This window comes from Cygnus atratus, chromosome 3, assembly GCF_013377495.2.
Source record: "Cygnus atratus isolate AKBS03 ecotype Queensland, Australia chromosome 3, CAtr_DNAZoo_HiC_assembly, whole genome shotgun sequence".
NCBI classification, from domain to species: Eukaryota; Metazoa; Chordata; class Aves; order Anseriformes; family Anatidae; genus Cygnus; species Cygnus atratus.
The window spans coordinates 108570315-108595172 of record NC_066364.1 but is presented as its reverse complement, the minus strand read 5'-3'; the positions used below and the strand labels follow the sequence as shown (position 1 = coordinate 108595172).

The window sequence follows — 24858 nt, the reverse complement described above, 5'->3', positions numbered from 1 at the left end:
AAAGAGGGGAATTTCAGACTTCAGGCCAGGATGCCAAGGCTGCAAAGGCAATCCCTTTGTTGCGGGCGAGCCCAAATTAGGCCTGGCTTGTATTTGGAAGAGCAAAGATGTGTGGCAAATCAAGCAGTGTTGAGGGATGAGGGGGAGGAGAAGATAATGGGATTTGGCTCAAGCTTTCCAAAACTCTGAGGAAAGTTAAGTCAGGCAGGGGTAAAAGCTAGCAAGTTCCTGTGCTTTCTGGACCTGCTGCCTGAGCTCTGCTCCAACCCATAGCCTGGCCCTCCCCTGTGCTAGGAAGAGCAGAACGCGTTTGTGAGGCAGTTGTGACAGTCTCCTCTCCCCCACCCCTCCGCCTACTGTGTTAGTCGGGGGACATCTCGGGGCCTCGCTGTCTGTCTCCACCCTCAGGGACCTGGGGAAGCACTGCCGCGCTTAGGCTGTGGCCTGCCTTTTTTTTTGGGGCTGCTTATTTCTTTTTGAAGAGCTTGCGGAAGGAGCTCCGGAAGCCCCCCTTGGGCTCGTGCCGCGGGTTGTGGTCGCTGAAGGATGTTTGCTCATTGTCATCCTTCTGGCAGAACCTGGTGTTGTCTTCTGCATGGAGCTCCTAAAAGGGAAAAGACAATTTAACCAGTGTTTGCAACCTCACATCCTTGTCCCCTTTTCTTTCTCTCTCTCTGTGCTAGGAGGGGCCTGGTGGGTGAGGAGGTCCTGGCAGGGCTGGGAGACAACACACTGCTCGGGCCTCAGCAGTACCTCTGCAGAGGGCTTGTTGCTGGCTCTGTGAAGGTGAGGCATTGGCAGAGTTGTGGAGAAAGAAATGCTGTTAAAGGGAACTGGAGCCGCCTTTGTTAAGATTTTCAGTTAGGGGGTCTTACTAGCCCCTTTTTATTGCCAACAAGGGAGTGAGCCAGCATGGAGAGTTGAAGGAGCAGCTCCTTCCCACCCCCTCCTTGCTTGTGAGCTCTCTTTACCCTAGGACAGGGAGGCTTCCTGAGCTGCTATGGTGGGAGAGATGCTTCTGTTGGCTCTGTTGCTCCCTGATTTCGTATCTGTGGGGCAGGGAGCTTTGGTAGCACACATACTTTGTGGTAAATGTGCCACTAAAAGATCTCTTCCACTTGCAGGAGAGTGCCGAATTCCCCTCAGAATGGCTCTGGGGACAAGCCTCTTTTTCTCCAGTTCTGCCCACAACTGCCACAGCGGTCTCTATTGCTCTGTGGGGGAGAGCATGTCCTGCAGTTTTGGACTAGCTCCCCACCTACACCCTGCTGTGGGCTGTAGCTCTGCACAGGTGACTGCCAGACAGCTCACAGGCTCTTGTTTCTGGATGGGCTCTGTCCCTATGCCTCTTCTCTCTCTGCCTCATCTCCCCTGTTTCACGACCTTCTTCACTCACTTGGGCTTCTTCACTCACTTTCTCTCTCTTCTGAGGTTTCCCTGCTGCCTTTTCAGTCAGGCCTTTGGAGCTTTCCTCCCATCCTCATCTGCATTTACAGCCTCACCTGCAGCTTGCCTCCTTTCACCAGGAGGGTGTTTCTCCAGGTGGCGCTGAAGAAGCTAGCTAAGCTCTTCACAGCACCCTTGGCCTCTTCCCACGGAAGCGTGGAGGGTGTAGGGCCTGGATATTCATTAAGGGCCTTCTCCCCTGTCTGTGGCAGCCCAAAGCTGACTCTGAGCAGGCACTGCAAACTAGAGAGACATTGTTACTGCAAGATCCAGCGTCCCTGAAAGACAGGAGCGCTGCCTGCCATGCCAGTGGTTGTCTGAGGGAGGGGGACACTGTTGATGGGCTCTGTCCTTTTTTCCACAGACTTTAGCATGACTCATGATCCACGCAACAAACACAGGTGAAACAAAGCCCATGGACCAGATCCTTGTTAGTGTAAATGGGCTGAGTTCAGCAGAGCCAGCTGAGAATCTGATGCTAAATCCCTTGCTTTTCTTAACTCAGCACCTCCTCATAGCAGGTAAAAAGGCACCTTTTTAACTGGGTGCCACCCTATAGCAGTCATTTCAAATGGGTTTGCTCACACTTAATGACCCTGATCAGGTAGAACGTTTGCTCGTGGGGGAAGCTCAGTGACAGCTAGAGATGCATGAGAGGCTAGCTCATCCCAAGGGTGCTCTATCTGTCACTCAGCCAGCTGTGTGCCTCAGGCCCGTGTTTGGCCCTGGGGTAGTTGTGTGTGAAAAGGAGCTGTCCTGTGTCTTGTTCCCTCCCTTGGGCATGTGCATGCAGATGAGGGCTTTGAATGTGTGGATTTGGAAGCTAGTTTGGCAAGTTCTGCCCTAACTGTATCTGAGATCTTTCTCCTGCTGCTGTTGCTGCTTCTGCACCACCACGTGCCTTTTTTTTTTTTTCTCTTCCTATTTAAGCCTCCTTACTTCCAAAAAGCTCTGTTTTTCACCCGCTCCTCTCTGTGGGGGGAAGTAGCTCCTTTGGGAGCTTCGGGATGAGGCTGAGATCATGTGAGGCTGGACATTCCTCTCCTGCTTCTGCTGCAGCCGGCTCCCACTGCTGCTCCGTGTGCTGTAGAGTCTGGAGCTCACACCCTCGGCGCTCCTCGGCAGCTCCTTCAGAGACCTGCTCAGCTGCTTGCCCTTGCTGTGGAACATCTCGCGCTTGTAAGTACTGCTACTGACGGGGGTACAGCTCTTAGGCAACGGCTGTAAGGCATGATCTGTCCTCTCTGGTTCTGACGTGAAGTTAACAGGCCTAAGGAAACAAATGTCTAAGCTGGACTCGGAGGAGGCTGGGGAGCAATTCTCAAAGAGAGCGAGGTTTTGGAAGGCATCATCTTCATAGGGGCCTGGCAGGGTGAACACCTCTCCAGGGTAGTCGAACTCTTCGTAGCTTGGTGCAAAGTTCCTTGCATCCTGCAGCAGCTCCACAGAGGTCCTGATGGCTCTCTCCGTGTTTCCCACAGCGTCGGCAGGTGGTGCTTCATACTCCATTTCAGGGATGGATTGTAAGGGAGCTGTCAGGGCCTTGAGTTCTTGCTCCGTGAGCTGAGAGGATGCAAGGATATTCTCTGGCCTCTCATGTTTTCTACTCTCCATTTCCCAGTCAGGGGGCTTTACAGCCTGGATGTTCTCCATGACAGTTGGCTGGGGTTTCTTCATCTGGGGCATCAAATGCCTTAAAAATAAGAAACAAACAAACGCACATACACACACACAAAACAAAAGGAAGTGGAATACTGAAGGATGACAGAGATATCCCCCATCTGCCCCACCCTGTTCTCTTGGTTTTATAACCCCAAAGTGTTTTCATGTCTTGGAGGAGAGTAACAGAGTTCCTGCTGATATAAATAAATAAATGCTTGGCTGGGTTAGCAGGATCAAACTTGTGGGGGTAGGACTGCTTGTCCAGTAGCTTTGGCTGACTCTTGTACTCTACACCACAACATGGACAAAAACAGAGAGGAGAAGCCATTTGCTGCTTGTCTCTCCTGTTCAACTCTGTTCTGGATTTTTACTTTCCTTTCCCTTTTTTCTGTAATGTAGGGACTGTGTCTTATTTTCTTGTGATTCGATTTTCATTTCAAGTGGTTGAGATTCTCTCAAGGTGACCCTGTCCCCAGGAGTTTTCAGCAGTACTTGGAAAGCTCCTGCCCTCCATGTGTTCAGGTAAGCCAGCAGAGAGTATTGCGTCGGGGGATGCGGACCCTGTCCAGGGCTGTGTTAGGAGCTGCGTGGCCAGCAGAGTCAAGGGAGCTGTTTTTTCCACACCTCTGCTCAGTGCTGATGAGATCCCACCCAGACCCAGATTGGGTCCCCAGTTTGAGATGAATGTGGGGAAACTGGGGAGGTGCCAGCTGAGGCTACCAAGGCAGTAGCCTGGAGTGACTGAGAGGGGAGGAAGATTGGTTTGGGTAGTCAGGTGAAAAGGAAGCTAAGGTTTGATCTAATAACGCTACCACTTGAGGGACGCTCCAAGATGGAGCCGAACTCTTGTCAGTGTCGAATAATATAAGAAAGCAGAACAGCCACAAAATGCTGTTAAAAGGCTACTTTAAAAGCTGCCTGCTAGGATAATGGGCTTACGGGGTTGGCGTGCCAGAGGAAGGTGCTGGTGGGAACGACTGTATTGCCTCTTCAGAGTGGATCCCGCTGTCCCGGATAGAAGTCGCGCTGGGTGTTGGAGAAACCTCTTGGCTTGTACACTGGGAGGTGAGTCCTTTGTACAGCTTCACCAGGGACGACCTGAGGGAGGAGAAATCCATCGTCGTGCTAAGAAATAAGGCAGGGAATGAGCACGAGCATGTAGAATCACAGAAAACAGGGCTGGGAGAGTCCTTAATACTCCCTTGCACTTCTTCCCACCCCAAGGAAAGACCTATTCTACCTAATCTGTCCCAGTCAGCAAGGAATCCTGCTTTCTATCCTATTCTCAATGCCTCTCTTGATAGCAGTCCCTCCCCAGTGATCTGCTCCAGCCCTTTACCACCATCCACATTGAGAAGCTTCCCTTAAAGTCTGATCTTGTGCTACTCCCTCAGTGATTTTGATTTTAGTAAAGTCTCCTGGTTTCAGCAAAGACTCCTGAACCACAACTGGAGAATCTACGTTCAAGGTCTGTACTGCCACATTTCACCTCAAACAGGTTATGGGAGGCATTTGTTTCCCCCACCCCCCTCCCTCAGTAAAATAAAGTAATGCTGTTCTCTCTCAGTCTTTTGGTTAGCTTGTGCAGGGTTTCAGGCCACACGCATGGTGTTCAGCAGGGCCCCAAGCTGCTGAAGCAGTTAAGTCCCAGTGTATTCTCCCACTGGGGAGTGACTTTGCCATCAGTTTAAGGAATCAAATGCTGTGAAGAAACGTGTGGCTGCTATGTTTAGAAGGATTAAACTGAATTCCCTTTCACTCTTAGAGTTAGGTGGAAGGGTCTGCCCCAAATCTGACCTCAGTTTGAAGAACAAATGCCAATAGTGGGCTTTTTTCAACATTCATATGCATAGGGCTTTGTTTTATTTCAGTAGAGCAATGTGCCCATTGCTCTTGCCTGGGACCTAAACCCCATGTTACCGGGCTGGCCCCACACCTCCCTTTCCCTGGTGCTTGAGAGAATGAGCTGATGTTGTGCTTACTTCTTCAGCTTTTTCCTCTTCTGTATAAGCAGATCTTCGTTGCATTGGAAGAGGAGGCTGTAGTGTGAGATGAAAACCCGGAGGCGCTGCACACACACCAGCAGCAGGTAATAGTCAGGATGCTCTTGCTCCGTGAACTTCAGGACGTTCTGGGCACAGAGGAGAGCAGATAATTTGGAGGGTGTCCTAACCCTTTCTGGGGAGAATGTGCTATCTGGGACCATAGATTAGCACTCCGGAGTGTACATGGCGCTGCCCTGTGCATTATGGGAGCTTTTCTAGACAGCACCAGTTTCTGAAGGACTTGTACAGGGCCTGCAACCCACTACTATTCCAGTGCAAGTACATGAGTAACTATCATAAATGTAATCATGAGAGGTGTGAGTGACTAACTGGTTGAGTTTAGCATTGGATAAATAATTTTTTTGCCTTGTCTGAAATATTTTAGTACAATTCAGATTGCCTTCCTGTGAACTGTTTTTAAGCAAGCTTTGCATAGGAATAGTTGTTTACCCCTAGCAGCCTCTAGTCCTCTCAGTCTTTCAGCTAAAAGGCATGTGGATCACTCAGCAAAGAGGCCAGCTCTGTTACAGGAGTTACAGAGCTCTTGGTTTCCCAGGGGAGAGGTTGGTTCTGTGAGGGCTAGTGGGTGAACTGGCAAACAGAAGCAAACTTCGGGTAAAAAAATGAAAATGAAGTCGTTCTCAGCTGGCTTTTCCTTTGAGTTAGCCAGAAGCCCTGTAGCTGTACATGCCTGTGTACCGGCTTTGAGTTAAGTCATGCCTTGTCATAAGGGTTCAACAAGACAGTTTCCATCCTGGGGCCCTACCTGTAGGTGAATGAGGTATTCAGGGATTCGCTGGACTATATGGAAGAACAGAATGTAGAGATCAGATTTGATTTCTTCTTCTACCTGAAATAGAGAAATCAACTTCAGAGTCTCTCCCACCCATAAAGCGTACCTGCTTCCAAATAATTCTCGTCTTTTATGAGTGCTTTACCATTAGTAGTCATAACAGTTCAGAGAAGTACACCAGTTGTGTGACAACAGAGTGGTCTTCATCCTTCTAGCAGCGTTAGCAGGCGGTTATCTATGGGGTACACTCAGCCTGATAAAGTAGGGGTGTATGTTTGAAGTGTGCTAGTCAAATTTCATTGAAACCCCATTGAAACTAGACACTGTTGTTCAGAATGAAGTCCCAAATGGAATTGAACAAAGTGAGATTGACTCCTTCAGGTGTCTTGGAAACAAATTCATGTGATTTAGTTATTGCACTTTAAAACTACATTTTTAATTTCCCTAGTTTAAAACAAGAATCAAGGATGAGACCAGATACCTAAAGCTGAACGGTACAGACTGTTTTCCTCTTCTAAAGAAGCACTTTAGCACCGATAGCCTCAGATTTGGTGTCCCTGTTTGGACAGGTCCTCTGTTATTCCAGAGACGTTCTATTTGGCCAGGACAGGTCTGGATAGCATGTGTGTGCTTTCTAGGAGGTTTGATCTGAAATACCACTTCACGTCACAGCAGGAATACAGTTTTGGTTACACACAGTCGTGAACTTGTTAAAGTTACTTTTTGTAGGTGCAAATGCCTGTCAGCCACGGCAACATTCAGGAAACTGGTATTCAGTAACAGAACAACTGGCTTGGCAGAAAAGTCTTGTCGTGGGAAGGCCTAACAGGAAGAAAGACAGGCATGAATGTTGCCATTAACGTGTCTGTGAAGCACGTAGGAAGTTTACCTCCTTCAGGATCACCACGTGGATCAGAGAGATGCATTCTGGCAGGTCCCTCAGGTAAGCAACATAGTAGTCCAGAAAATTGTTCTTATAAATGAGGAAAGAGCAGAGGGGGGAGAAAGAACAAAGAAACTTAAGAGAAATATTTGGTCATAGAGCCAGCTAGAATGAAAAACTGTTGATAGCCCTCCGATCACTCCTGGGAGCTCATCAGTGCAGAAGAACTGCTAACTGTATAAAGCTTTTAGGGCTCAGGACTTCATTTTAACTCACAAGTAAAAGAATGGCTCAGCTGTTGAGTATAGTGTATTAAACTTTGTAGCAGGTGGGAGGGGTGGGGAGTCTGGAGAGGAAGAAATTTTTCTCTTATGTAAGAGTCTTAAAACTCATAAAGCATCAGATCAGGATTTTACACATCCTTCTAGGAAAGGTCCCATTGCTTGCTGTGGGTTGGGCAGACCTTCACGCTGAAAAGGAGGTGCTGGCCTATGGACAAATGGACAACATGATACAACAGCTCAGGGGCTGTTTTGCTTGGAGCTACAAACCATATAGGATGAGGGTCCTGCCCACCTGCTTGTCAAAACTGAGCAGAATGTATTGGAGGAGGGGAGCATATGAAAAAATTAGGCTCTTCTCATACCTTCACTGTGAATACAGACATCCAAGCTATCGAGGCTCATGTATAGCTCCTGCAATCAGGTCTGTGTTCATTCATTTAATACCAGGCCATGCTGTGTCCCTGTGGGCCCCCAGGTGGGTGTAGCACGTGGACACCCTGACCAACCAAGAGGGGCTACGATATACTGGGACTGCACTCAAAGGGGGCTGGCTGGAAGGGCATTACCCTAGCCACAGCTTCACAGTCCAGCCCTTCTACTGAAAGGTATCCCAGCTTGCCTGTGGGCCATCATTCTGCTAAAACGTCGTATATTATAGCAGAAGAGTCTAGAAAGGTTTGTAACATACCTCGTCGTTTGTTAACTTCAGGAAGATGTCTCCTAGGATCCCTTGGCGTGGCCAGCTCAGGACTCGCTCCTGGAGAGCGTGAAGTAAATCGACGTGCTGCTGGACCAGGTACCGCAAGGAGTTGGGGAAGAAACTGAAGGGAGACAATATCAGACCAGTTACAGGGAGCAGAAGCTCAGCCTTAAAGCCTGTACTGCTGAAGTTTGCATTCACAGACACTCAGCACAGGTTTGCTATACACACAGATATTATTAAATATTTTTGTTGGAGTCCTGATTGCACCAGGAGGCCCTGTTTTGACTGCTGTGTACATGCAGGTACCCTCTTCCAAAAAGACTATTATTCAGTGTTTTGAAAGTGTCTTAGGCTGACTCTTCAGTTTATTGTGTAGTTGACTGGAGCTGTTTAAAAGCTGTTTAAAACTGCTAAGCTGGGTCAGTCCCACAGATCTTTATCAGCATGTAAATACATGTGTATGTCTGTATATATTGATACCTGATGGTAGCTACTGGCCGGGGGCTTATTATTTAGAGTCTTTAATCACTGCAGAAAACTCCCCCCGCCTCTGATTTTCAACTGGAAAAAAGCTTTAATTGTTTAAAGGTCTGTGTGGATGAAAGAAAAGTGGTAAAGAAGGTGAAGCAGAATAGACTGAAGAACATTCCCCAGAAGAGAGAGCACACTAAATGAAGTACCTTCTCTCTTTGGTGCTCCTTTTCACATCTGGCCCTTGCAATGTGGCCTTGATCTTCAGGATCAGGGAAAGGTTGATGACGTATTTCCTTTCTGACTCCAGCAGCTCCAAAGCGATGTTCTGCCTTTTGGCTTCCAGAAGATAATGGTTAAGTTTGAAAAATGAGGAAATGCTGACCTCAAGGACAGCCTCATGTTAGAGTACATTTTCCCTGGTGAACTGACATTAAGTCATGAAAGCAGAAACTGCTGAAAATTAGGTCAATGTCTTGTCTCCGTGTCAGCTTTGCCCAAAATACAGAATTCTAGCCTCATGCTACAGTGTGCCCCAGATATGACTGGAGTTGCATTGCTTGCTAAGAAAGCTGCAAAGCAAATGTGTTCTGCCCTGTGAATTACGCTTTTTTCCCTGATATCTTAGGAAAAATTAAAGCTATCAAAGGCAAAATAACCCACACCAGGGATTCACATCAAGTTTCCCACAGAATAAGAAGTTGTACTTTTCACCCATGTAACTAGCTGCACTGTCCACAACCCCACTAATATTCTGAACCTGCCGGGTCTTGGAAAGGGGAATGGGTGTCCTGGCTGCAGAACGTGTTTGTGTATTTTCTGATGGCACAGGCCAGCAATAATAAAGACCAGAAGTCTTGGAGACTCTGAGGCATTCCCTCCCAGCAGGGAAGACTGGCTTGTATGTCTCCGTCTTGAAAACGTAATTACAAGCTCACGCCAGGTGCGAGTGCAGCTTTGAGACTCTCTGCCCACGTTTTCTTTCCCCTCTGCCCTTACCAGCCAAAGAGGGTTCACATATAATGTTGTCAGCTGAGCTGTATCTGCTTTGGCCCATGTCTTTCCCTCTTTCTGGTTGCTCTTTGGAGATGTATTCGTCTCCCCAGTCCTTGGTGTCCTTGGGCTGCTTCCATACTGTTGATGGCAGATGCACCTTTGACTGGCCATCTGTTGTCAAGGAAGGCTTGAGGCTGTCGTCTGTCTCCAGGGTTGGTCCTGCAATGGCAAAGAGCTGCATGGGTCATGACGTCTTAGTTGATAGGTTATACAACAGCTGGTAGATTACCTGCGTTATCATCCACGTAATGTGCTGGAAGGGGATCTTGAAGCATTCTCCCTGCTTTGCAGGTGGTATAGCCTTGTAGAGTTAATTTACAACTACAAATGGAAGTGCAGTTGGTGAGCACTTCCGCAGAACCAGGCTTGCACTCTCCCATCACTTATTTTCAGACCAAATAAGGTGCAGAATCAGATACCAGTTAGAAAAGAAAAAAGATACGTTCCAAGTACGGTTGCACTATAGGGTTTTGGGATGCTTAAGGACTTGTTAATACAACAAGTTTATTGACAGGTATTCTGGAATACAAAATGTAAATAAGATTTAAATGCCACTCTTAATAGACGTAAACTGTCATTGCTCTTAAAGTTTTCAGTAGTGATTATATAAGCAGTAGCAGGACTGATAGCCTGAGGCTATTAAATCACAGAGAATGTAGGAGAGGGTAAAGTAGTGCCGCTGGTCTGGAATTACTTTAATGCAAATAGTTTGAATTTGGGTTGCAATGAACCATCTTCTATAGCTTTGTTCTTTTTCTTTTTTTTTTTTTTTTTTAAGTGGATTCTAGCAAAAGAGCTGTCCAGAACAGTGAGTGCTTCAAGTGAACACTGCAAACATCTGACAGTTGTCCTCGTGTGTCCTATTGCTGGCCAGGATCCTTAGTGTTCCCTTACTAGAGCCTTCACTCAGTTCTTAACCGTTTTTTTTTTTTTTTTTTTGCCAGAGAAACTCCTTTGCATGACTATGAGGCATTCGGGCATGTCTATGAGGAATCTGGAAGCTGGTGGGTGAATAATCAGCTCACCAGCTCTACTGGTGTGTAGTAACTGCAAAGACCATCTCTTCCCAAGTGGCAGGATGGCTTTCCAATTATTTTCTGCCCTACCAGTGAGCCTTGACTCTTCCTTTCTGCAAAGGCACTTAGAACCTGCAGAAGCAGCAAAGTCTTTGCCTGCTGAATATCAGTGTGGTGCATTGTCCATCAGTTATTTGGCACTTCAGGGATCTGGATTTATCTTCGCATCTCAGCTACAAGTATGATAATAGGGGACCATGGCGAAGTGAAAGCCATGCTTGTGAAATGTATTCTCTGAAAGCATTTCTTAGTGCAGTAAATTAAGTGCTCTAATTCAATTAGTCCTACTGTGTTTGGTATTTTTAGCAATTCAATATTTTCCTACCTGGACCTGCTACGACCTTAACGCTTCCGTCTCCTATTGGCATGATCCTGGTGTCAGACACTGTTGAAGAGCAAAGGGAAATGTTATGAGGAAAGATGGCTGTAAAGCACACTTCTTCCTGCTCAACCCGGTCTGTATGGTTAAATCTTCTACCCTTTCACATTTTTGGGATGGGAACACCCCTGCTAATCCTCCGTGGAAGAAAAAGCTACTCCTTACTGTTGTGGCTTTTCCTGCAGTCTTTGTTTCAGTTGCACTTGCAGGTGGGCTAACGTGGGGTCCCTGTTATGCTCAGTGTTGTGTGACCTCGGAGCCCGAGCAGTCCTGGCTTGTCCTTGCTGGCAGTGATAGCACCAGCCCGGTGTGCATATGTACCAGCTGATGTATCAGCTCCCATGTCCCCTTGTCAAATGAACCACTGGTGTGTCCCCTTAATGACACCAAATGTTCTGTCAGTCCAGTCCCTGTGATCCTCCCTTCTGTGCTCTGCTCCCTTACATGAAAACAACTCCACAGGTTGTAGCATTTTTTTCAGGGGCTTCTACTTGGTTGTGTGTTTGTGCCACTAGCATATCAGGGAAGAAGATCCAGCCTACTTCCCTTTTCTTGGAGGAGGCAAGAAATGGCTTTTGGAACACACTTCACAGAGCAGCATCTCCTGAATCCAGGCCAGTGTTGAGGCCATGAGTTACTGAGACACAACCCTGAGGTGCATGCACAGACCCAGGAGCTGTGCTGCACCCCCATTCTCTTCCTGCTGATGACTCCTTAGTAAAACATGGTGTCCTCTTAAACCAGTGACCTTTTCTGGACTTTTTTCCTGAGGAAGGCACTGCACTTGCCTACTGTCTTTCCTACCTTTTTCATAAGTCACGTTGTGCAAAAGGCTTGTAAAATCTTCATTGATCATCACAGGTTCTGGGAGGTTAATGGATCGAAATGGGCTGCCCTGGAGAGGTGTAGGCACTGTCTGTGAGCTGTGATCATCCTTCTGTGCTCTTCTGTACAAACACAAATAATGAGACAGCTGGAAAACAGGAATCCTATGCTGCACTTGTGGCAGTCAGCAGTACAAGCACAGAGTCAGAAGTAGGACAACTCCAGCAGATACTAGGAAAGGAATTGGATTCGATGCATGAAGTTCATGAACAATGTTATGGAAGTAACTTCACTGCTTATAGGAGAAGGTTATTTCAGATCTGTTCTTTTGCAGAGCATATTTTATCCAATTAAATGGCTTAATTAGCTCAGGGGCTAGCCTAGATTTGGCTAGCCAAGTGTTTGCACCAAGGCAGTTGTACATCCATCATCAAGAGGGAGGCTAATCAGGGCCAAGGTGGACGAGCAGTCTGCCTCCTCACATCACAGCAACAGTGTGGCCCAGCAGTGTGCAGACATGCTCCAGTGTGTCCCTGCTCAGAGAAGAAAAAGCTGGTGACAGGAAAACAGATCATGGCTGCACAGTCAGGAGCCTGCTGAGTCCTGCACACTTGGCAGCGGGAGAAGAGAGGGGAAATTGCAACACTATTGTCTGGATGGGGTTGGCTTTGGGATAGCTTTTAATGGTGAGGGCTCCTGACTTAAGATAGTATTTCTTCCCCAGCAGGTCTGTTTGTTTCACCAGGACCTGCTTTCCCTGCGGGCTGCTGGGGCTATTGCTGCTGGAATCCCACCGAGGTGTTGGTGTGTATCTGCTGTACTTGCTCTGTGGGGTATGTGTCTAAAAGCCTGGGGGGAACTGAAGGCTGGAGCTTCCAGTAATAATCAGGATTTATACATATGTCCAGCTAGGAAAAGACTGAGATGAAGTGGTAAGGAAATGAGCAGAATGGACACCACTGCTAATTAGCACTTCTGGAACCCTGGAGTGCAGGCCCTTACTTAGCTTTCACTTTCCGTGATTCCCGCCTCTTCTCCTGCTGAAGCTGCTCAATTTTCTGTTGCATTTCCTCCTGCTTGGCACTGATTTCTTCAATCATTGACTTGGCATCGCTGAGCTCCTCCTGAGAAACAAGCAAAAGCACAAGCATCCCCACTGTGCCCGTCAGCCTTATAGAGCACATGGCAGGTGTGGACTGGAGGTGCTTTGGGGTGCTGCAGGAAAGTGTCCCTGTGATTTTTTGTTTCATGTCTTTTGTTTCAAGTCTAACGTGTGTAATACGTGCCATGCACAGTGTGGCAATCCTTAATTTGATTACAGGTACATAAGGTCCCGTGGTTAAGGCACTGCTGGGAAACGGAGATGTAGGGCTTCATCTACTACCAGTTGAATTAGGGCCTGGAAAGCTGCCTTTTTAGCCTGATTTTCTAAAGAAATTATGCCTGCTGTAACCTTGCTGTGTGTGTGGCTCACTGTCAGCATATCCTCCCCACTGACATCCCTCAGGCAGTTTCAACCAAACCTTAAGTGTACATAGAGCTCTCTGATGCATGAAGTTCCTGTAAACCAAAGGAGAAGGATTTTCCCTGAGTGAGGAGGTGGCTTCACCAGGAATTTGTTTAGACAGTCAGCGTGGGCACGAGGCAGAAGGAGATAAGCTTTTGCCACTCCTGTTGCTTGCATAACTGCTCGTGTCTTGATTTTAAAACCCCTCTTCCCCCCATATCCCTGTCCTAGATAACCCTGCCTCTGGCTGCTTTGAGACCTCTGCCACGTGCCCTTAAGTTTCCTGTTGTCTGCCTTGCTCGGCTGGGACCACGGGGCTCCTGCTCAGCGCCATCCATCTCTCCCCATCACAGGGACAGTAACAGGTTTTTCTGGTAAGCGGCCCTCTTTAACTTCACAAGGTATTATTGACTCAGCAAAACCCCATGGGGAAAATTTACCATAAAAACAACAAAACGGTTCCTCTGCCTGCCTCCTCACAGGCAGCCATCCAGTTTCTGTATGGAGATGCTGACTGGTTTAAAGTGCACATCAGGCCCTCTTGCTAGGCTCTCTCCCCAGTCCTTTGTCTTTATCCCCTTGGGCCAGATCAAACCAGGCAGCGCTTCCTCCCAGCCGTGTGGGAACTCAACTTCAAAAGCTTTAGGGTTTTGTATTAATTCCTTGCTCCCCAGCAGCTTTGGTTCCTGCAGGAAACGCAGGAGACCTGACCTGGGGAGAGGTATGGCATAGCGACTGCCTGTGAACATGCTGTATGCCTGCTGTATGTGCAGCCCGGAGCAGGGGTCTCTTGTTCCCAAGGCAGCAGGCAGCACTGTCTGGTGGCCCCTCAAGAAGGCTAAACGTGTGTTTTACATTCAGGTTGGAGTTCTGGAGGGAAGATGCAAAGCCAAAGGAACTGCAGCAGATACATCTGAAACAACTGCCCATTCATTTTCTTTGAGAGCAGGAAAGGTTGATGGAGGCAGGGAAAAGCTCCACGCCGCCCGAGCTAGCGTGGCAGGTGTGCAGCCCCCTGCTAGCTGTGCTCCTACCTTGAAGGTGTTGAGGGAGTTCTTCATCTCAGCCACTTTCTCTTCCATGGCACAGCGGCAGCTCTTGACCTTCTCCTCCAGGGCGTACTCGCCATGCTGGATTCGCGACAGCTCCTGCATTGCTTCTGTGAAACCCGCCTTCAACTCAGAGGCTAATGCCTGCAACTAGAGGAACCACAAACACGGTGGGTTCAGTCCCTCCTCCCAGACACAGGTGGCTGTGTCCCCGAGGGTCACCCATGGCTCAGAGTGGCACGAAGGCTGGGTGTAACCTTCCTGTAAGGTGCTGTCCTCTTTCTCCTCCTCCTGTTACAGCTGGGAGACATGGGGGGAGGTTCAGCTCCTGCTGCAGTACGTGGTAGGAGGTGTTTGACTTGGGCAATCCATGTGCCCCTTTTTGCACCCAGAGTTTTTCCACACCCCCTGGCAGGTTGCAGCCTGTCAGTCTCCAGAAGGACGGGACAGCCTGAAACATGCCGAGAAGGTTTTCAGTAACAACAGCCAGATTATCAATGCCAAAAGCAGCTGAGCAGTCAAGAATGTGACAGGTTTTGAGCAAGACCTCCTCCCCCATATGCTTGTGGGGCTGGTGCTCTCCCTGGATAGGTCTAGCACCTCCTCACTCTCAGAGGGCTGTAGAGCAGCTCTGTCCTTTATCACTGGGCCCTTTCCAGGGAAAGAGACAGCTCTTAACTTGTGATGGGGAGGGAGTGGGGGGGTTTCCCCTGGCATGGACAGCGTGCCCACTCTCCCTATTTTCTGTCCCTAGAGGCTCTAGTGCTGCTGGAAGAGCTCCCAACCTAAGCTGGAGGCAGCCGGTTGACAGCTGGGCGAAGCAGGAGACAGAGCGGGGTGAGCCGGGCTGGCACAGCAAGCAGGCGAGGCAGGTTTGGAGGTGGGCAGTGAGGGGACACAGGCAGCTTGCCAAGCGGGGCCACCCTCTTCAGGGATACCTTGGGCTGTCAGCCCTGAGCTCTGCCCCCACTGCTGTGAGCAAGGCGCTTGTTCTGCCTGCACAAAGCCCACGGCGAGGTCGCGGCCCAAGGCGCTTCGGTACCAGTGTTTTTTACCTTTACAACAGAAATTCGGCCTAACATCTGGTTATAAACTGAGTCCAAAACTGGAGCACTGATGGTAAGAGGACAGCCACCCCGGGGAACTCAGGCGCTTGAGTCCTGTAAATGGAGCAGAGATGGCTTCCGATACCTCGGGGCAATGGCATGCACCATCTTCCTCTGATCAACACCAACAGCATCTTTACAGAGGACGTCTGCCTGACATCCCCACTCCTACCCCAGTGCCTACCCCACAGGTCCCCTACACATTCCCAGAGCTGCCTGGGCAGGAGGAGTGGGACTGACAGGAGCTGGAATGGGACGGGGGAGAACAAGAGGCAGGAGGTGGGGGCAGAGGATATCTTCCCTCCTCGGGCAGTCATCCCTAATTCCCCAGGCCAGCTGGAGCGTAAGATCCCTTGATTCAGCCCCTACACAGTGGACACCTTCCTGTCACAGTGGTTGTTGCCCTGTGAGCAGTGAGTGTAGCCTGTTGGGTTAGAGGAGCTGCGTGGAGCCATAGCTGCTAGGGGAGGCAAACCACACTGCTTCTGGTATCTGTGTGTTTACCAGCGCCTAGCAAGGTGAGTCAGATGGCCCCAGCATCATCAAACGTCCTAATGTGCGTGCCTGGAGAAGCAGAGGGGACATAAAGTACTGCAGGTGTGCAAAATGTTAATATTCCCATCCCTGCTCACAGGTGCTTGCCAGTCCCTTAAACATTAAGCTTATGTTGCTGAGGCAAAGTCTCTCTGCTAGCCTGCATCGGGATTAGGCATTGTATATTTTCCTCAAAGTGAAAAGGTGTGATTCGTCAGATCTGTTCTAGAGATCTGCTTCAGGGTGGAGACTTTGCAGCCTCCAAGTGGAGGCAGTCTGGAAGCTGGCCCTAGAGATACCTACATTCGGGTAGAATAGGCTCAAAATGGAATGCTACTGCCTTCAAGTCTGGCTGTATCCTCCTCAGATGCTTCAAGAAAGGGGCTAATCTAGACAGATCCTTTGCAAAGGGTACTGGGTGATAGTGCAGATCTAGAGGTGCCAGAGTCAAAAACTGCTAGGCATCAGCAAAGTCAACAACAACAAAAAAAAGGATTACTGCAGGGAATTCAGTGTCCTTGCGTGGCGAAGCCAAAGTACAGGCAGCCAAAAGAGATTTGGAGTACAGACTGGACTAAACTATCTCCTGTGTTTCAGCAAATGTATCTAAGAGCAGAAGGTCACTTTTTTATTTGGGGGCTCACTGTTGGCCAACCTCTGCTTTTCCAGTCACCCTGCTAGCTTGGTTCCTGTGTGTATCCAGCAGGACACTGCTCCGGGCCCCAGCCTGGGTCTATCCTGCCAGGGACATCCTTCCTTGGCCCCAGGCGACTGGCAAACAGCTATTTCAGATACAGAAATGCATGTTATATTTGCATTTCACTTTGCCATTGGATGGATGAAAGCAGCAGTATCGATCAGCCACATCTGCCAGAGCTTGTGTGAAGTCCTGAAACCCTGAGAACTCCCTCCTCTGCTGCCTTCACGGCTTGAAGCATAGATAGGAAGCATAAACAGTCTTGCAGCATTGCATGCAAGTTTCATCCAAGCTTGAGTGGAGCGGTATAGGAGCAACACACCCATGAACTCCTGCAGTGTAGTGCTTGAGCACTGGATTTTAGGTTGAGCTCATTGAATCCCATGGGCTGCTACAACAAATGGAAGCCTGTGCAGCATTGGCTCATGCTTGTCTTGCCCAGATGATTATGCTTGCAGAATGAGAGAGTTCACTGGTTTGTGAACTCTTGGAAAGTCAAGCCAATTCAGTGTTTCTAAAGCATCTACAGTGCAGTGTATACCAAAAAAAAAAAAGGGCGTTTTATACTAGCATGGAAACATGGCAAGAGTTTAACTGTAGTATGTTACCTGGTTCCACCTATTTATGGGAATAAATGAAGTTGAAGAGGAACACACTTTAGCAAGTTAATTTGAACTACCTGATCCCTAGAGGATAAATGAATCTGCAAGGTCACAGTGCATCCTGAGAACCCGCCCAAGAACTGACAAGTGCCTGTTCCAAAAAAAAAAAAACAAACAACATCGGGAGTCCTATTTTACCTGCCTCCCTTTCCCTCAGCTGTGTGAGGAAAAACCCTGCAAGTAACATCTCAGATGAAGTAACTGTGCTGTGCTCTGAAAGGTAGCTGTGCGTGAGGAAATGAGGGAATCTCCTCCTGGTTTTGCATGACTCAAAGGACAATGAGCAGCAGTCGCTTGTGACTCTCACTTGATCTCCAACCCAAGGGGAATATGAGCTCTCTGTAGAGGCCCAGAGGGGAGCAATCACTTCTCACATAGAGGGGGGAACCATAACCACGTGGAGGAAGTAGTGGCGGTTACGGGGAGATGAGAAGGGTGAGATCAGAGGACAAACAAGAACCATTTCTCAGCATGGTTTTGATTTTTACTTTGTAAGAGTGAACTTAAAAATGCCTGTGAGATCTTTGCTGAGCCTCTCCTCCTGTCGCAGCTGCCATGCTGTCCCCAAAGGGGAAGGAATAGATGCTGCTTCCAGGACCAGAGGTGGCAAAGCTGCAGAGCCTTGCCATCTTCCCTTGGCAGGTGCAAGCAATTTGAGCTGTCTGCAAAAAATGGTGGCTGCTGCTGCTGCATGAAGCTTTTTTCAGACTTAAAGGCAGCCCAAGGAAGAAGGTTGTGACTGGGAGATGAGAATGGCTTATGGGTAGCATGGCCTGAGATGGAAAACAGATGGAAAACTTTGGGAAGCAGATGGAAAGCCTTGGTGAACTGCGCTTACTGCTCTAGCTGCCACTGGGAGTGCCCACATCGAAGCAAGGAAGCCTTTGCTTTCATTAGTAGCGGTGTCCACACATCTCCCCCAGCATTGGTTGAGCTGTTTTGGGCTCTGCATCCTCGAGCCAGCCCTTGGCAGCTGCCTTAGGGTCCTTACACTAGCACTGTGCCTGCTCTCAGGGACCTTGAGCTGAAGACTGTCAAAACCAGTAGAAAATGGTTTCATGATGAAGAAGTACTGCACAGGACTAAGTGTACTGTTAGAAATATGTCCTAGAAGAGAGCAAAACCTTCTGTGGCAACAAAGGAGTACTGTCTGTGTTACTTCCCAGCTTACCTACTGCCCATCACTTTGCATGTCATCTGAATGTGGTTAATTTGAAGCAGTAACCATTGTGTCACCCAGGAGGACTTTCATGTCTTGTTAGCGATGCTGCCTGAGACTAATCTGTTACAAAGCCCGACGCTTTCCAGAGTGCCTGCATCTGATGTTTTGGAGTTGCGTGAGGTATTCTCTTACCAGAGAGCAGCAAATATCTAGTACAGCTACCTGCTGTAATGTTTGTCACAGGCAACTCTACTAAGGCCAAGCATTAGGAAGGCTCGCAATGCCTCAGAGCGGGAAGGCAGCAGATTTATGGCTGCAGGCAGCCTGGCCCTAAGAGTGTATCCGCTAGAGAGGGAGGTTTCCCAGCACACTTGTCCTGCAGCTTGCATGCTTTCCATGCACATCGGGCTCACTGCACTGGACTTTTCAGCAGCCCAGTCACATCTCCTTGGAGCCATCTGGATGAGAAAAGAGGATGAGGCAGGAGAAGCAGTGCCTTGTTAATGGAAAGCAGTAGCTTCTCTCTTACAGTGCAGGGCATCCCGTAACTGCAGCCACTTGCTGTGGTGCACTTAGGAGCGACTGGGGGCAGCGGTGTCACAGTGGTGACGAGGCTGGTCTCAAACAGCCAAGGTTTCCAGTTCAGGGAAACGTTCCTCTGTCAGAGTACACTTGCAGGTTGAACTGGAAAAGGTTTAAAGTGCTCAAAACACCACCGCATTTCCTGCAGACTGGAAATGCTTAGGAAGTATCACTGTGGAGACACTGACCCTGCGTCCTCCAGGCAGGGTGCTCCCTGAGCCATGCTGCAGGCAATCTCATCACATCCACAGTGGTTAATTGCAGCCGAAACACCAACTCCAAGAGCAGCTGCAGAGCTCTGGAAATCCTGATCACCAAACACAGGGTTTCCAAGCTCTGGGCTGAGGACCCAAGCAGAGGCATGCAGCAAGACTCAGTGCCTGCTCAGCTGCCCTGGACTTTTGGTTAGTAGTACCCCGTGGTCTGAGGAGCCATGAGGCTGCCAGGCTAACCCAGAGCCCCCAGGGGACTTGCTTCCTGCTGTGGAAGACCCCCCCACACGCTGTGGCAATCACACATCCTTGCTCCTGGGACAGTTCAGCGGGTTTGGAGAAAGCTCATCAGAGCTCAGCCATGAAATCTGCCTCCGGCTCAGTAAATTGGCATTCTCTAATTGGTGGTAATGATGCCAGTTAGTTAATTAGCTGAGCGCACAAATCACCTGTCTAGACACAAGTGGTTGTGAGCAGGGAAATTTTACTGGAGTGTCTTTTAAGATGAGGCCCGAGATGTGATATGTATGACGTTTGTTCATGCAGTGTGTGTGTTTTAGATGCCCTGTTCCGTGTAAGTGCCTACATTTCTCCTTCCACTTAATTTAGCTTTAACTACTGGTTATCTGTTAGTAACTCTTTAAAATCTTGGAGTTATTTAGGGCATTTTGCTCATCTTTACCTGGGAAATCTGTGTTGCAGGGGTACTCACAGGCACACTTTCAGTCTCTCCTGTGGGAATAAAGAACTTCAGTCAATTAAAATAACTTATTATAGTTGCTATAAATAACTGGAACAGAGGGTTGAAAGTCCCTCTTGAGGTACAAATCAGTTTTAAAGGACTCACGTCTCACTTTAGGAGGTGTGGACACTATATAGTTTGTAAAATAAACTGCAGCTGTAAAATGGGAACGGCTCAACTACATCAGATGTTAAATTCACCTCATTTTCTGCCCTGTATCTGTCCAGAACTGATCCCTGCAAAGGAGTGAGAAACCCCTTTATGCCCTACCAGAACTAAATTGCCCCCTGGAAAGTTCAGTTCTGTGTACCAGCCTTCAGTAACAGAGTTTTCCCATGAAGCAGCTTTAGTTCTCTTCTGCAATTCTGCAATTGTGAGATTTTTTTTCATCCTGTACTATTTGGAATTATTTTTATAATCCTTCTGAAAAGCCTGGTCTGGTCTGTATATTTTAAGCTCTAAGTTATGTTTTGTGACAACGCATTCCAAGCGGTAATGGTGTCTTGTGTAACACCCGAAAATGCATTTTCATTAGTTCTGGATTCCTGTTTTCTTGTGGCATTGTGATTCCCACCTGATCTTGTGTAACGGAGCTAGGTTTAATGTTTCTGAAGCAGACGTAATTCATGGAGGAGCTTGTGTCTGTTTTGCAAAAGCAATTTGGGCACCGCAGAGACCTCTTTTCTAAGCATTACAGAGTTTTTGATTGGGAAAAAAAAAGTATTTATTTCCTCTTCTAACACTGTCTCTTTTATGCAGAAACCCTCAATTATCCACCAGAAGTTACTGCTGGTTGTGCTGAACTGGCACTTTGAGGAGATTGCACTTTGATTGCTATCGGTTCCCATTTTATTCCCTATGTCAGGCTCCATTGGCCTTCACCTCCCAGAAAATACCATGCCACCTGGTTCCTCGTTTGTACTGCCTCCCCTCGGTAACATCAATTCACAAGGTGGGTTTTCTCTTGCCTCCAATAATTTGCTTCACCCCTCTCTGCTGCCAGACACCAGTGTGGCTGGTGACCCCGTGCCTGATTCTGGGGGAAGCCAAGCTCCCTCTTCCCATGCTGGCTGCAAATGCTCAGTGCCTTACCCACCTGGGCCTTCAAAACCACAGAAATTTGGTCCTGCAGAGGCCTGAAATAGGTGCAGAGAGGGCTTTAGGCAGTTAGTAAGTCCATGAAGTGGAAAGTTGAAGCCTGGAAGTCAAGAGCTTTACAAGGCACACCTACGTTCTGATTACTTTGCCCCTGAGGGGGAATATGGGTTACTGCCAAGGGCACCTATGCATTGGCCCTATTCTGGTCTCTAGAATTTGTCCTGATTCAGAGGAATGTAAGCAAATTCCCTAGTGACTCGAGGAAGTGAGAGGCAGAGGAGGAGAGGCCGTGTGCCCCTCTCTGCCCATGTGCCAGTCAGTCTTGTAGCCATGGACGTTGGTTATAGGGTCAGACGCTGACCCTCCAGGGAGTATTCCCCAAGGTTCTTCCCGAGGAAAATGGGACAGCAGGCTTACTGGGAGGAATAACCATCACTAGCATTGCCAGCTGTTTGGGGTCAAAACTGATCAGCCAGCTCTCACCAAATGCCAAGGTTTATCTTCTAAATGACAAGTTGTTTTTATTTTACAGTTTGGCCCTTCAGGGTCTGTTTTTTCAGGTGTTCTGTCTGTTTGTTTGTTTTAGGCAACCCTCATGAACTGGAAACCAACTTTTGGCCTGAATGGAATGATGAGCTTTCTTTGGATTCCTGGAGTTGGGGCTTGAGAAAGCAGCCAGTGTACTTACTGCAAGAAAACTCCAAGGTACAGGTCTGTTCTGATGTAAAGGTTAATGCTGGAGTCTTACTGTGAGGGTGGTAATGACTGACCCAAAAAGAGCAAGAGGGCGTATTTCTTAATTAATAGCACAATACAAATCAGATGCGTGGAGAACAGGGAGCTGCTCTTTCTGCAAAATGGTGGGCATATTGGATGCTTTGTGAAGAGTCAGAGATGTCAGGTACAAGGGTAGCACAACAAGGAAGGGCCACGGGCTCTCTTATCTCATTTCTTTGTGTGTTTTTCAAACTAATAACGCAGGGGGCTTGAGCCAGCCCTGTAGAAGTCTGCAGGGATCTTTCATTTGGTTTTGGAGGAGGTGGATCAGTCTGTAATGTCCTCAAACACACTCAAAGCAGGGAAGTGCGACTGAGAAAGGCCAGATCAGACAGAGAAGATCTCTGCTTCTGTGCTTTTACTTCCCACCTTTACCGTGAGCGTGAGCAGAAGCACTCTCTGTATGTACCCAGTCCTACCCAGCTCACCTCTGCAAAGTCACTGCCGGGAGCACGAGCAGAGCGTGGCTCCCTCACAGCTGGGAAGCAAGGGGCTTCGTGGTTATCTCCCAATTTCTGCAGCGAACATCTGCAGCCCGTGGGGGCATGCCAATTAATTGGAAAAAAATCCTTGAGTTAATTTCCTTTTCAGCCTGCTACAGTGCAGGGGCCTAGGTACACAGACCTAATTTAGTCAAATTAGAATAATAATAATAGAGGAATTAACTCTTGCGTTGCCCATGCCATGAATGAATGTTGGCACCACCAAGCATCTTTTAAGAGGGCTAGAAATGATCTAGGCTCTCTCTCCTGAGCTGGCAGTCGTGGGCACTCCTGAAGGCTGCTCCCTTTGCTCTTTGTTAGTTCTGGGAGTTCCTCAGCACATGGACACAATCATCTCTGAGGTGGCAAGGCAGAGCACAGTGCTACCAATGCTTTGGGGTGGAAAGCCAGTACCACCTGCCCCACATTCCTCTACAAGAAGAACATCTTAAACCCATAACGACTAAAACCCTGGACCTGAAACCTGTGGGCTTTGCATGCTTCCTAGAAGTGCTGCTGACTGTAGCAGGACTGGTTGTGTTCAGGCAGCGTGGCATGAATATCTCTTGGTGCTTGGGAGGTCAGGACCAGTGCAGAAGTCTGGGATGTGGCACTGACATGAGCAAGAACCCCTTGCAACAAAGCACGTGGGGGAGAGTAGCAGATCCTCACTGCAGTAAGATGCAGCTTTTGACAGCTGGAATTCTCTCTGCATCCCAAGGCAGGAGAGGAGAATGACTTCCCATATGGCATTGACGTATGCCACGGGATTATTTTCCAGAGGGGAAAAGGGAGGTGTTTTTAAAACAAGATACAGAAAACTTCAAACCCCAAATATTTCTATGAAACTAAAAGAAGAGAGCATTTGCCCACAGCTGCCACAGCTAAGAGGTGTTTTTGTGGGGCTGGTTGGTGGCTGGCAACATGTTGTATGAGGGCAGCTGTCTTCCTAACTCTCTTTCATACTATCAAGAAGTGAAATTAGAGGTTGCTTTACCTTCTTGTTTGTTTGAGTCCATGGCTGCTATAGGGTGTGCGTCCTTGCAGGGACTCCTGTGCTCACTCTGGAGGGTTCTGGCTGGTCACTGGGAACATCCCATGGCTTACAGTTGCCCACATGTGAGCCCTGCGATGGGTCAGCTGGTCTGAACCCTGAGTGCAGAAAGACGCAGAAAGGATTTACTGAGCAGAGATGCTCAAAGTTCAGAAAACGAGGGGAGGAAGAAGGAATTGAGAGGGAATGAGGCATCCTAACGGTTTGTTTGGGTTCAGTGCCTCCACAAGCAGGTTGGGCTGCCGGTACAAACGTTTCCCTCCCAGCCCAAGGCCAGCTGTGCTTATGTGGATGGGTGACTGAAGTCCTATGTAATTCCACAGAGACTATTTGCTCAGCGAGGCGCTTCTTGTTTGACCACAGAAGCAAAATGAGATGTATTTGAAAAAGTAAGATGCAAACAAACATCATTGTAGATGTTTGTTCTTTAGATCAGAGAACCAGCTTTTTCCTGTGTGAATGATCACCCAAAATGACCCCCAGACTTGGGTTTGGGCCGCAGAGCTATTGCCTTCGCAGTGCTGCTGCACGGTCCTGCACTTTTGAGGGCATTGTACTGCCATGCTTGGTTTCTCTGGCGGTTTTCTCCCTGGCTTTCGGAGGCACAGAGTGCTGCATGACACCTTAATGGGTATAGCCACAGCCTCTGTGGAAACCAGGGCCGACAGAGCACGGTGCTGCGCCCAAGTCACTTCCTTGGTAAAGCATCTCGCGGGTCAGGTAGCGGGGTTAGGACCTTGGGAACAGTCTTAAGATAATGACTGATCAGTGATGCAGGCAGAGCCCCAGAAAAATGGATTGTACCAGCTCAGACTTAGCGTGGGCACTGCCCCACATCCACACTTCATCTCCCCAGGGTTTAATGCGAGTCGCCTTGTGCCCAGCCTTACTAGGAAACCAGATGTAACACAGGAGTGTGGAATAATCTCCCATCTAGGTTCCTGTTTGATGTGGATATGCCCAAGGCTGTGCTGGCAGATGGAAGTTTGGAGTGGTGGGGCCACTGGTTACGGTGCAGAGCTCTGCTGGCAGCTGTGGTGGTCTGGAGAAGCCTGGGGTGGTGCTTGCAGGGAAGCAAGCACAGAGGAGGGCACGAAGCGTTGGAGCATTAAATGGGTGGGAGAGATGCAAGAGAAGCTCTTTGTGGCTCTAGGAAATGCTGCCGAAGCAGTCATTCCTGGTGGCAGTCAAGGCTCAAAAGAGAGGAAGGCAGGGATGCTGTCGGAGGCCCTGAGGTCGAGGTGATGCTTTGCATTATTATTGGCAAGGGATGCCACTGGTGGTAAGGCTGGGAGCAGCACAGCCACCAGCAGCAGCATACTTGACCCGTCTCTTTCTGAGGGTGTGATGAGGACTGGAAGAGGCTTCCAGCATAGTGCCGGAGGGACTTGAGGTTTAACATCTTCTTGAGATGGAGGATTAATGCAAGGATAAGCTGCTTAACTGTAAGAGAGCTGCTTCTCAGGACAGGGGATCCTTTCCTGACATGTTTGGAAATCCTGAGCAAAGGTGAAGGGTCAGAGCTTCAGGCTTTGGATGCTGCTGTGGGTTTTGTGAGGCAGGCAGGGAAG

The 24858-nt window shown here is 48.6% G+C and overlaps 1 protein-coding gene across 1 annotated transcript; it reads right to left on the bottom strand.

Annotated features, from left to right (window-relative positions):
- Positions 1-466: 466 nt before the first annotated feature.
- ARHGEF33 (Rho guanine nucleotide exchange factor 33) lies at positions 467-23252 on the bottom strand. The gene is made up of 16 exons (XM_050709510.1): positions 23231-23252; positions 19817-19866; positions 18754-18798; positions 14165-14329; positions 12626-12747; positions 11603-11745; positions 10745-10804; positions 9287-9502; positions 8497-8626; positions 7802-7934; positions 6836-6919; positions 5920-6003; positions 5091-5239; positions 4048-4233; positions 2386-3139; positions 467-604 (listed from the first exon to the last, which is right to left on the bottom strand). Exons 1-16 carry the CDS (start codon positions 23250-23252, stop codon positions 467-469), a joined length of 2481 nt encoding a protein of 826 aa, XP_050565467.1.
- Between the last annotated feature and the right edge of the window lie 1606 nt (positions 23253-24858).

Excerpts from the sequence above, each read along its gene's own strand:
- ARHGEF33 (XM_050709510.1), bottom strand. The coding sequence starts at position 23,252 with ATGGACTCAAACAAACAAGAAG. Across the intron at positions 11,746-12,625 it reads TCACGGAAAGTGAAAGCTAA|AAGAGCACAGAAGGATGATC; the intron begins GTAAGGGCCTGC and ends GTGTTTGTACAG. Across the intron at positions 10,805-11,602 it reads CAACGTGACTTATGAAAAAG|TGTCTGACACCAGGATCATG; the intron begins GTAGGAAAGACA and ends GCTCTTCAACAG.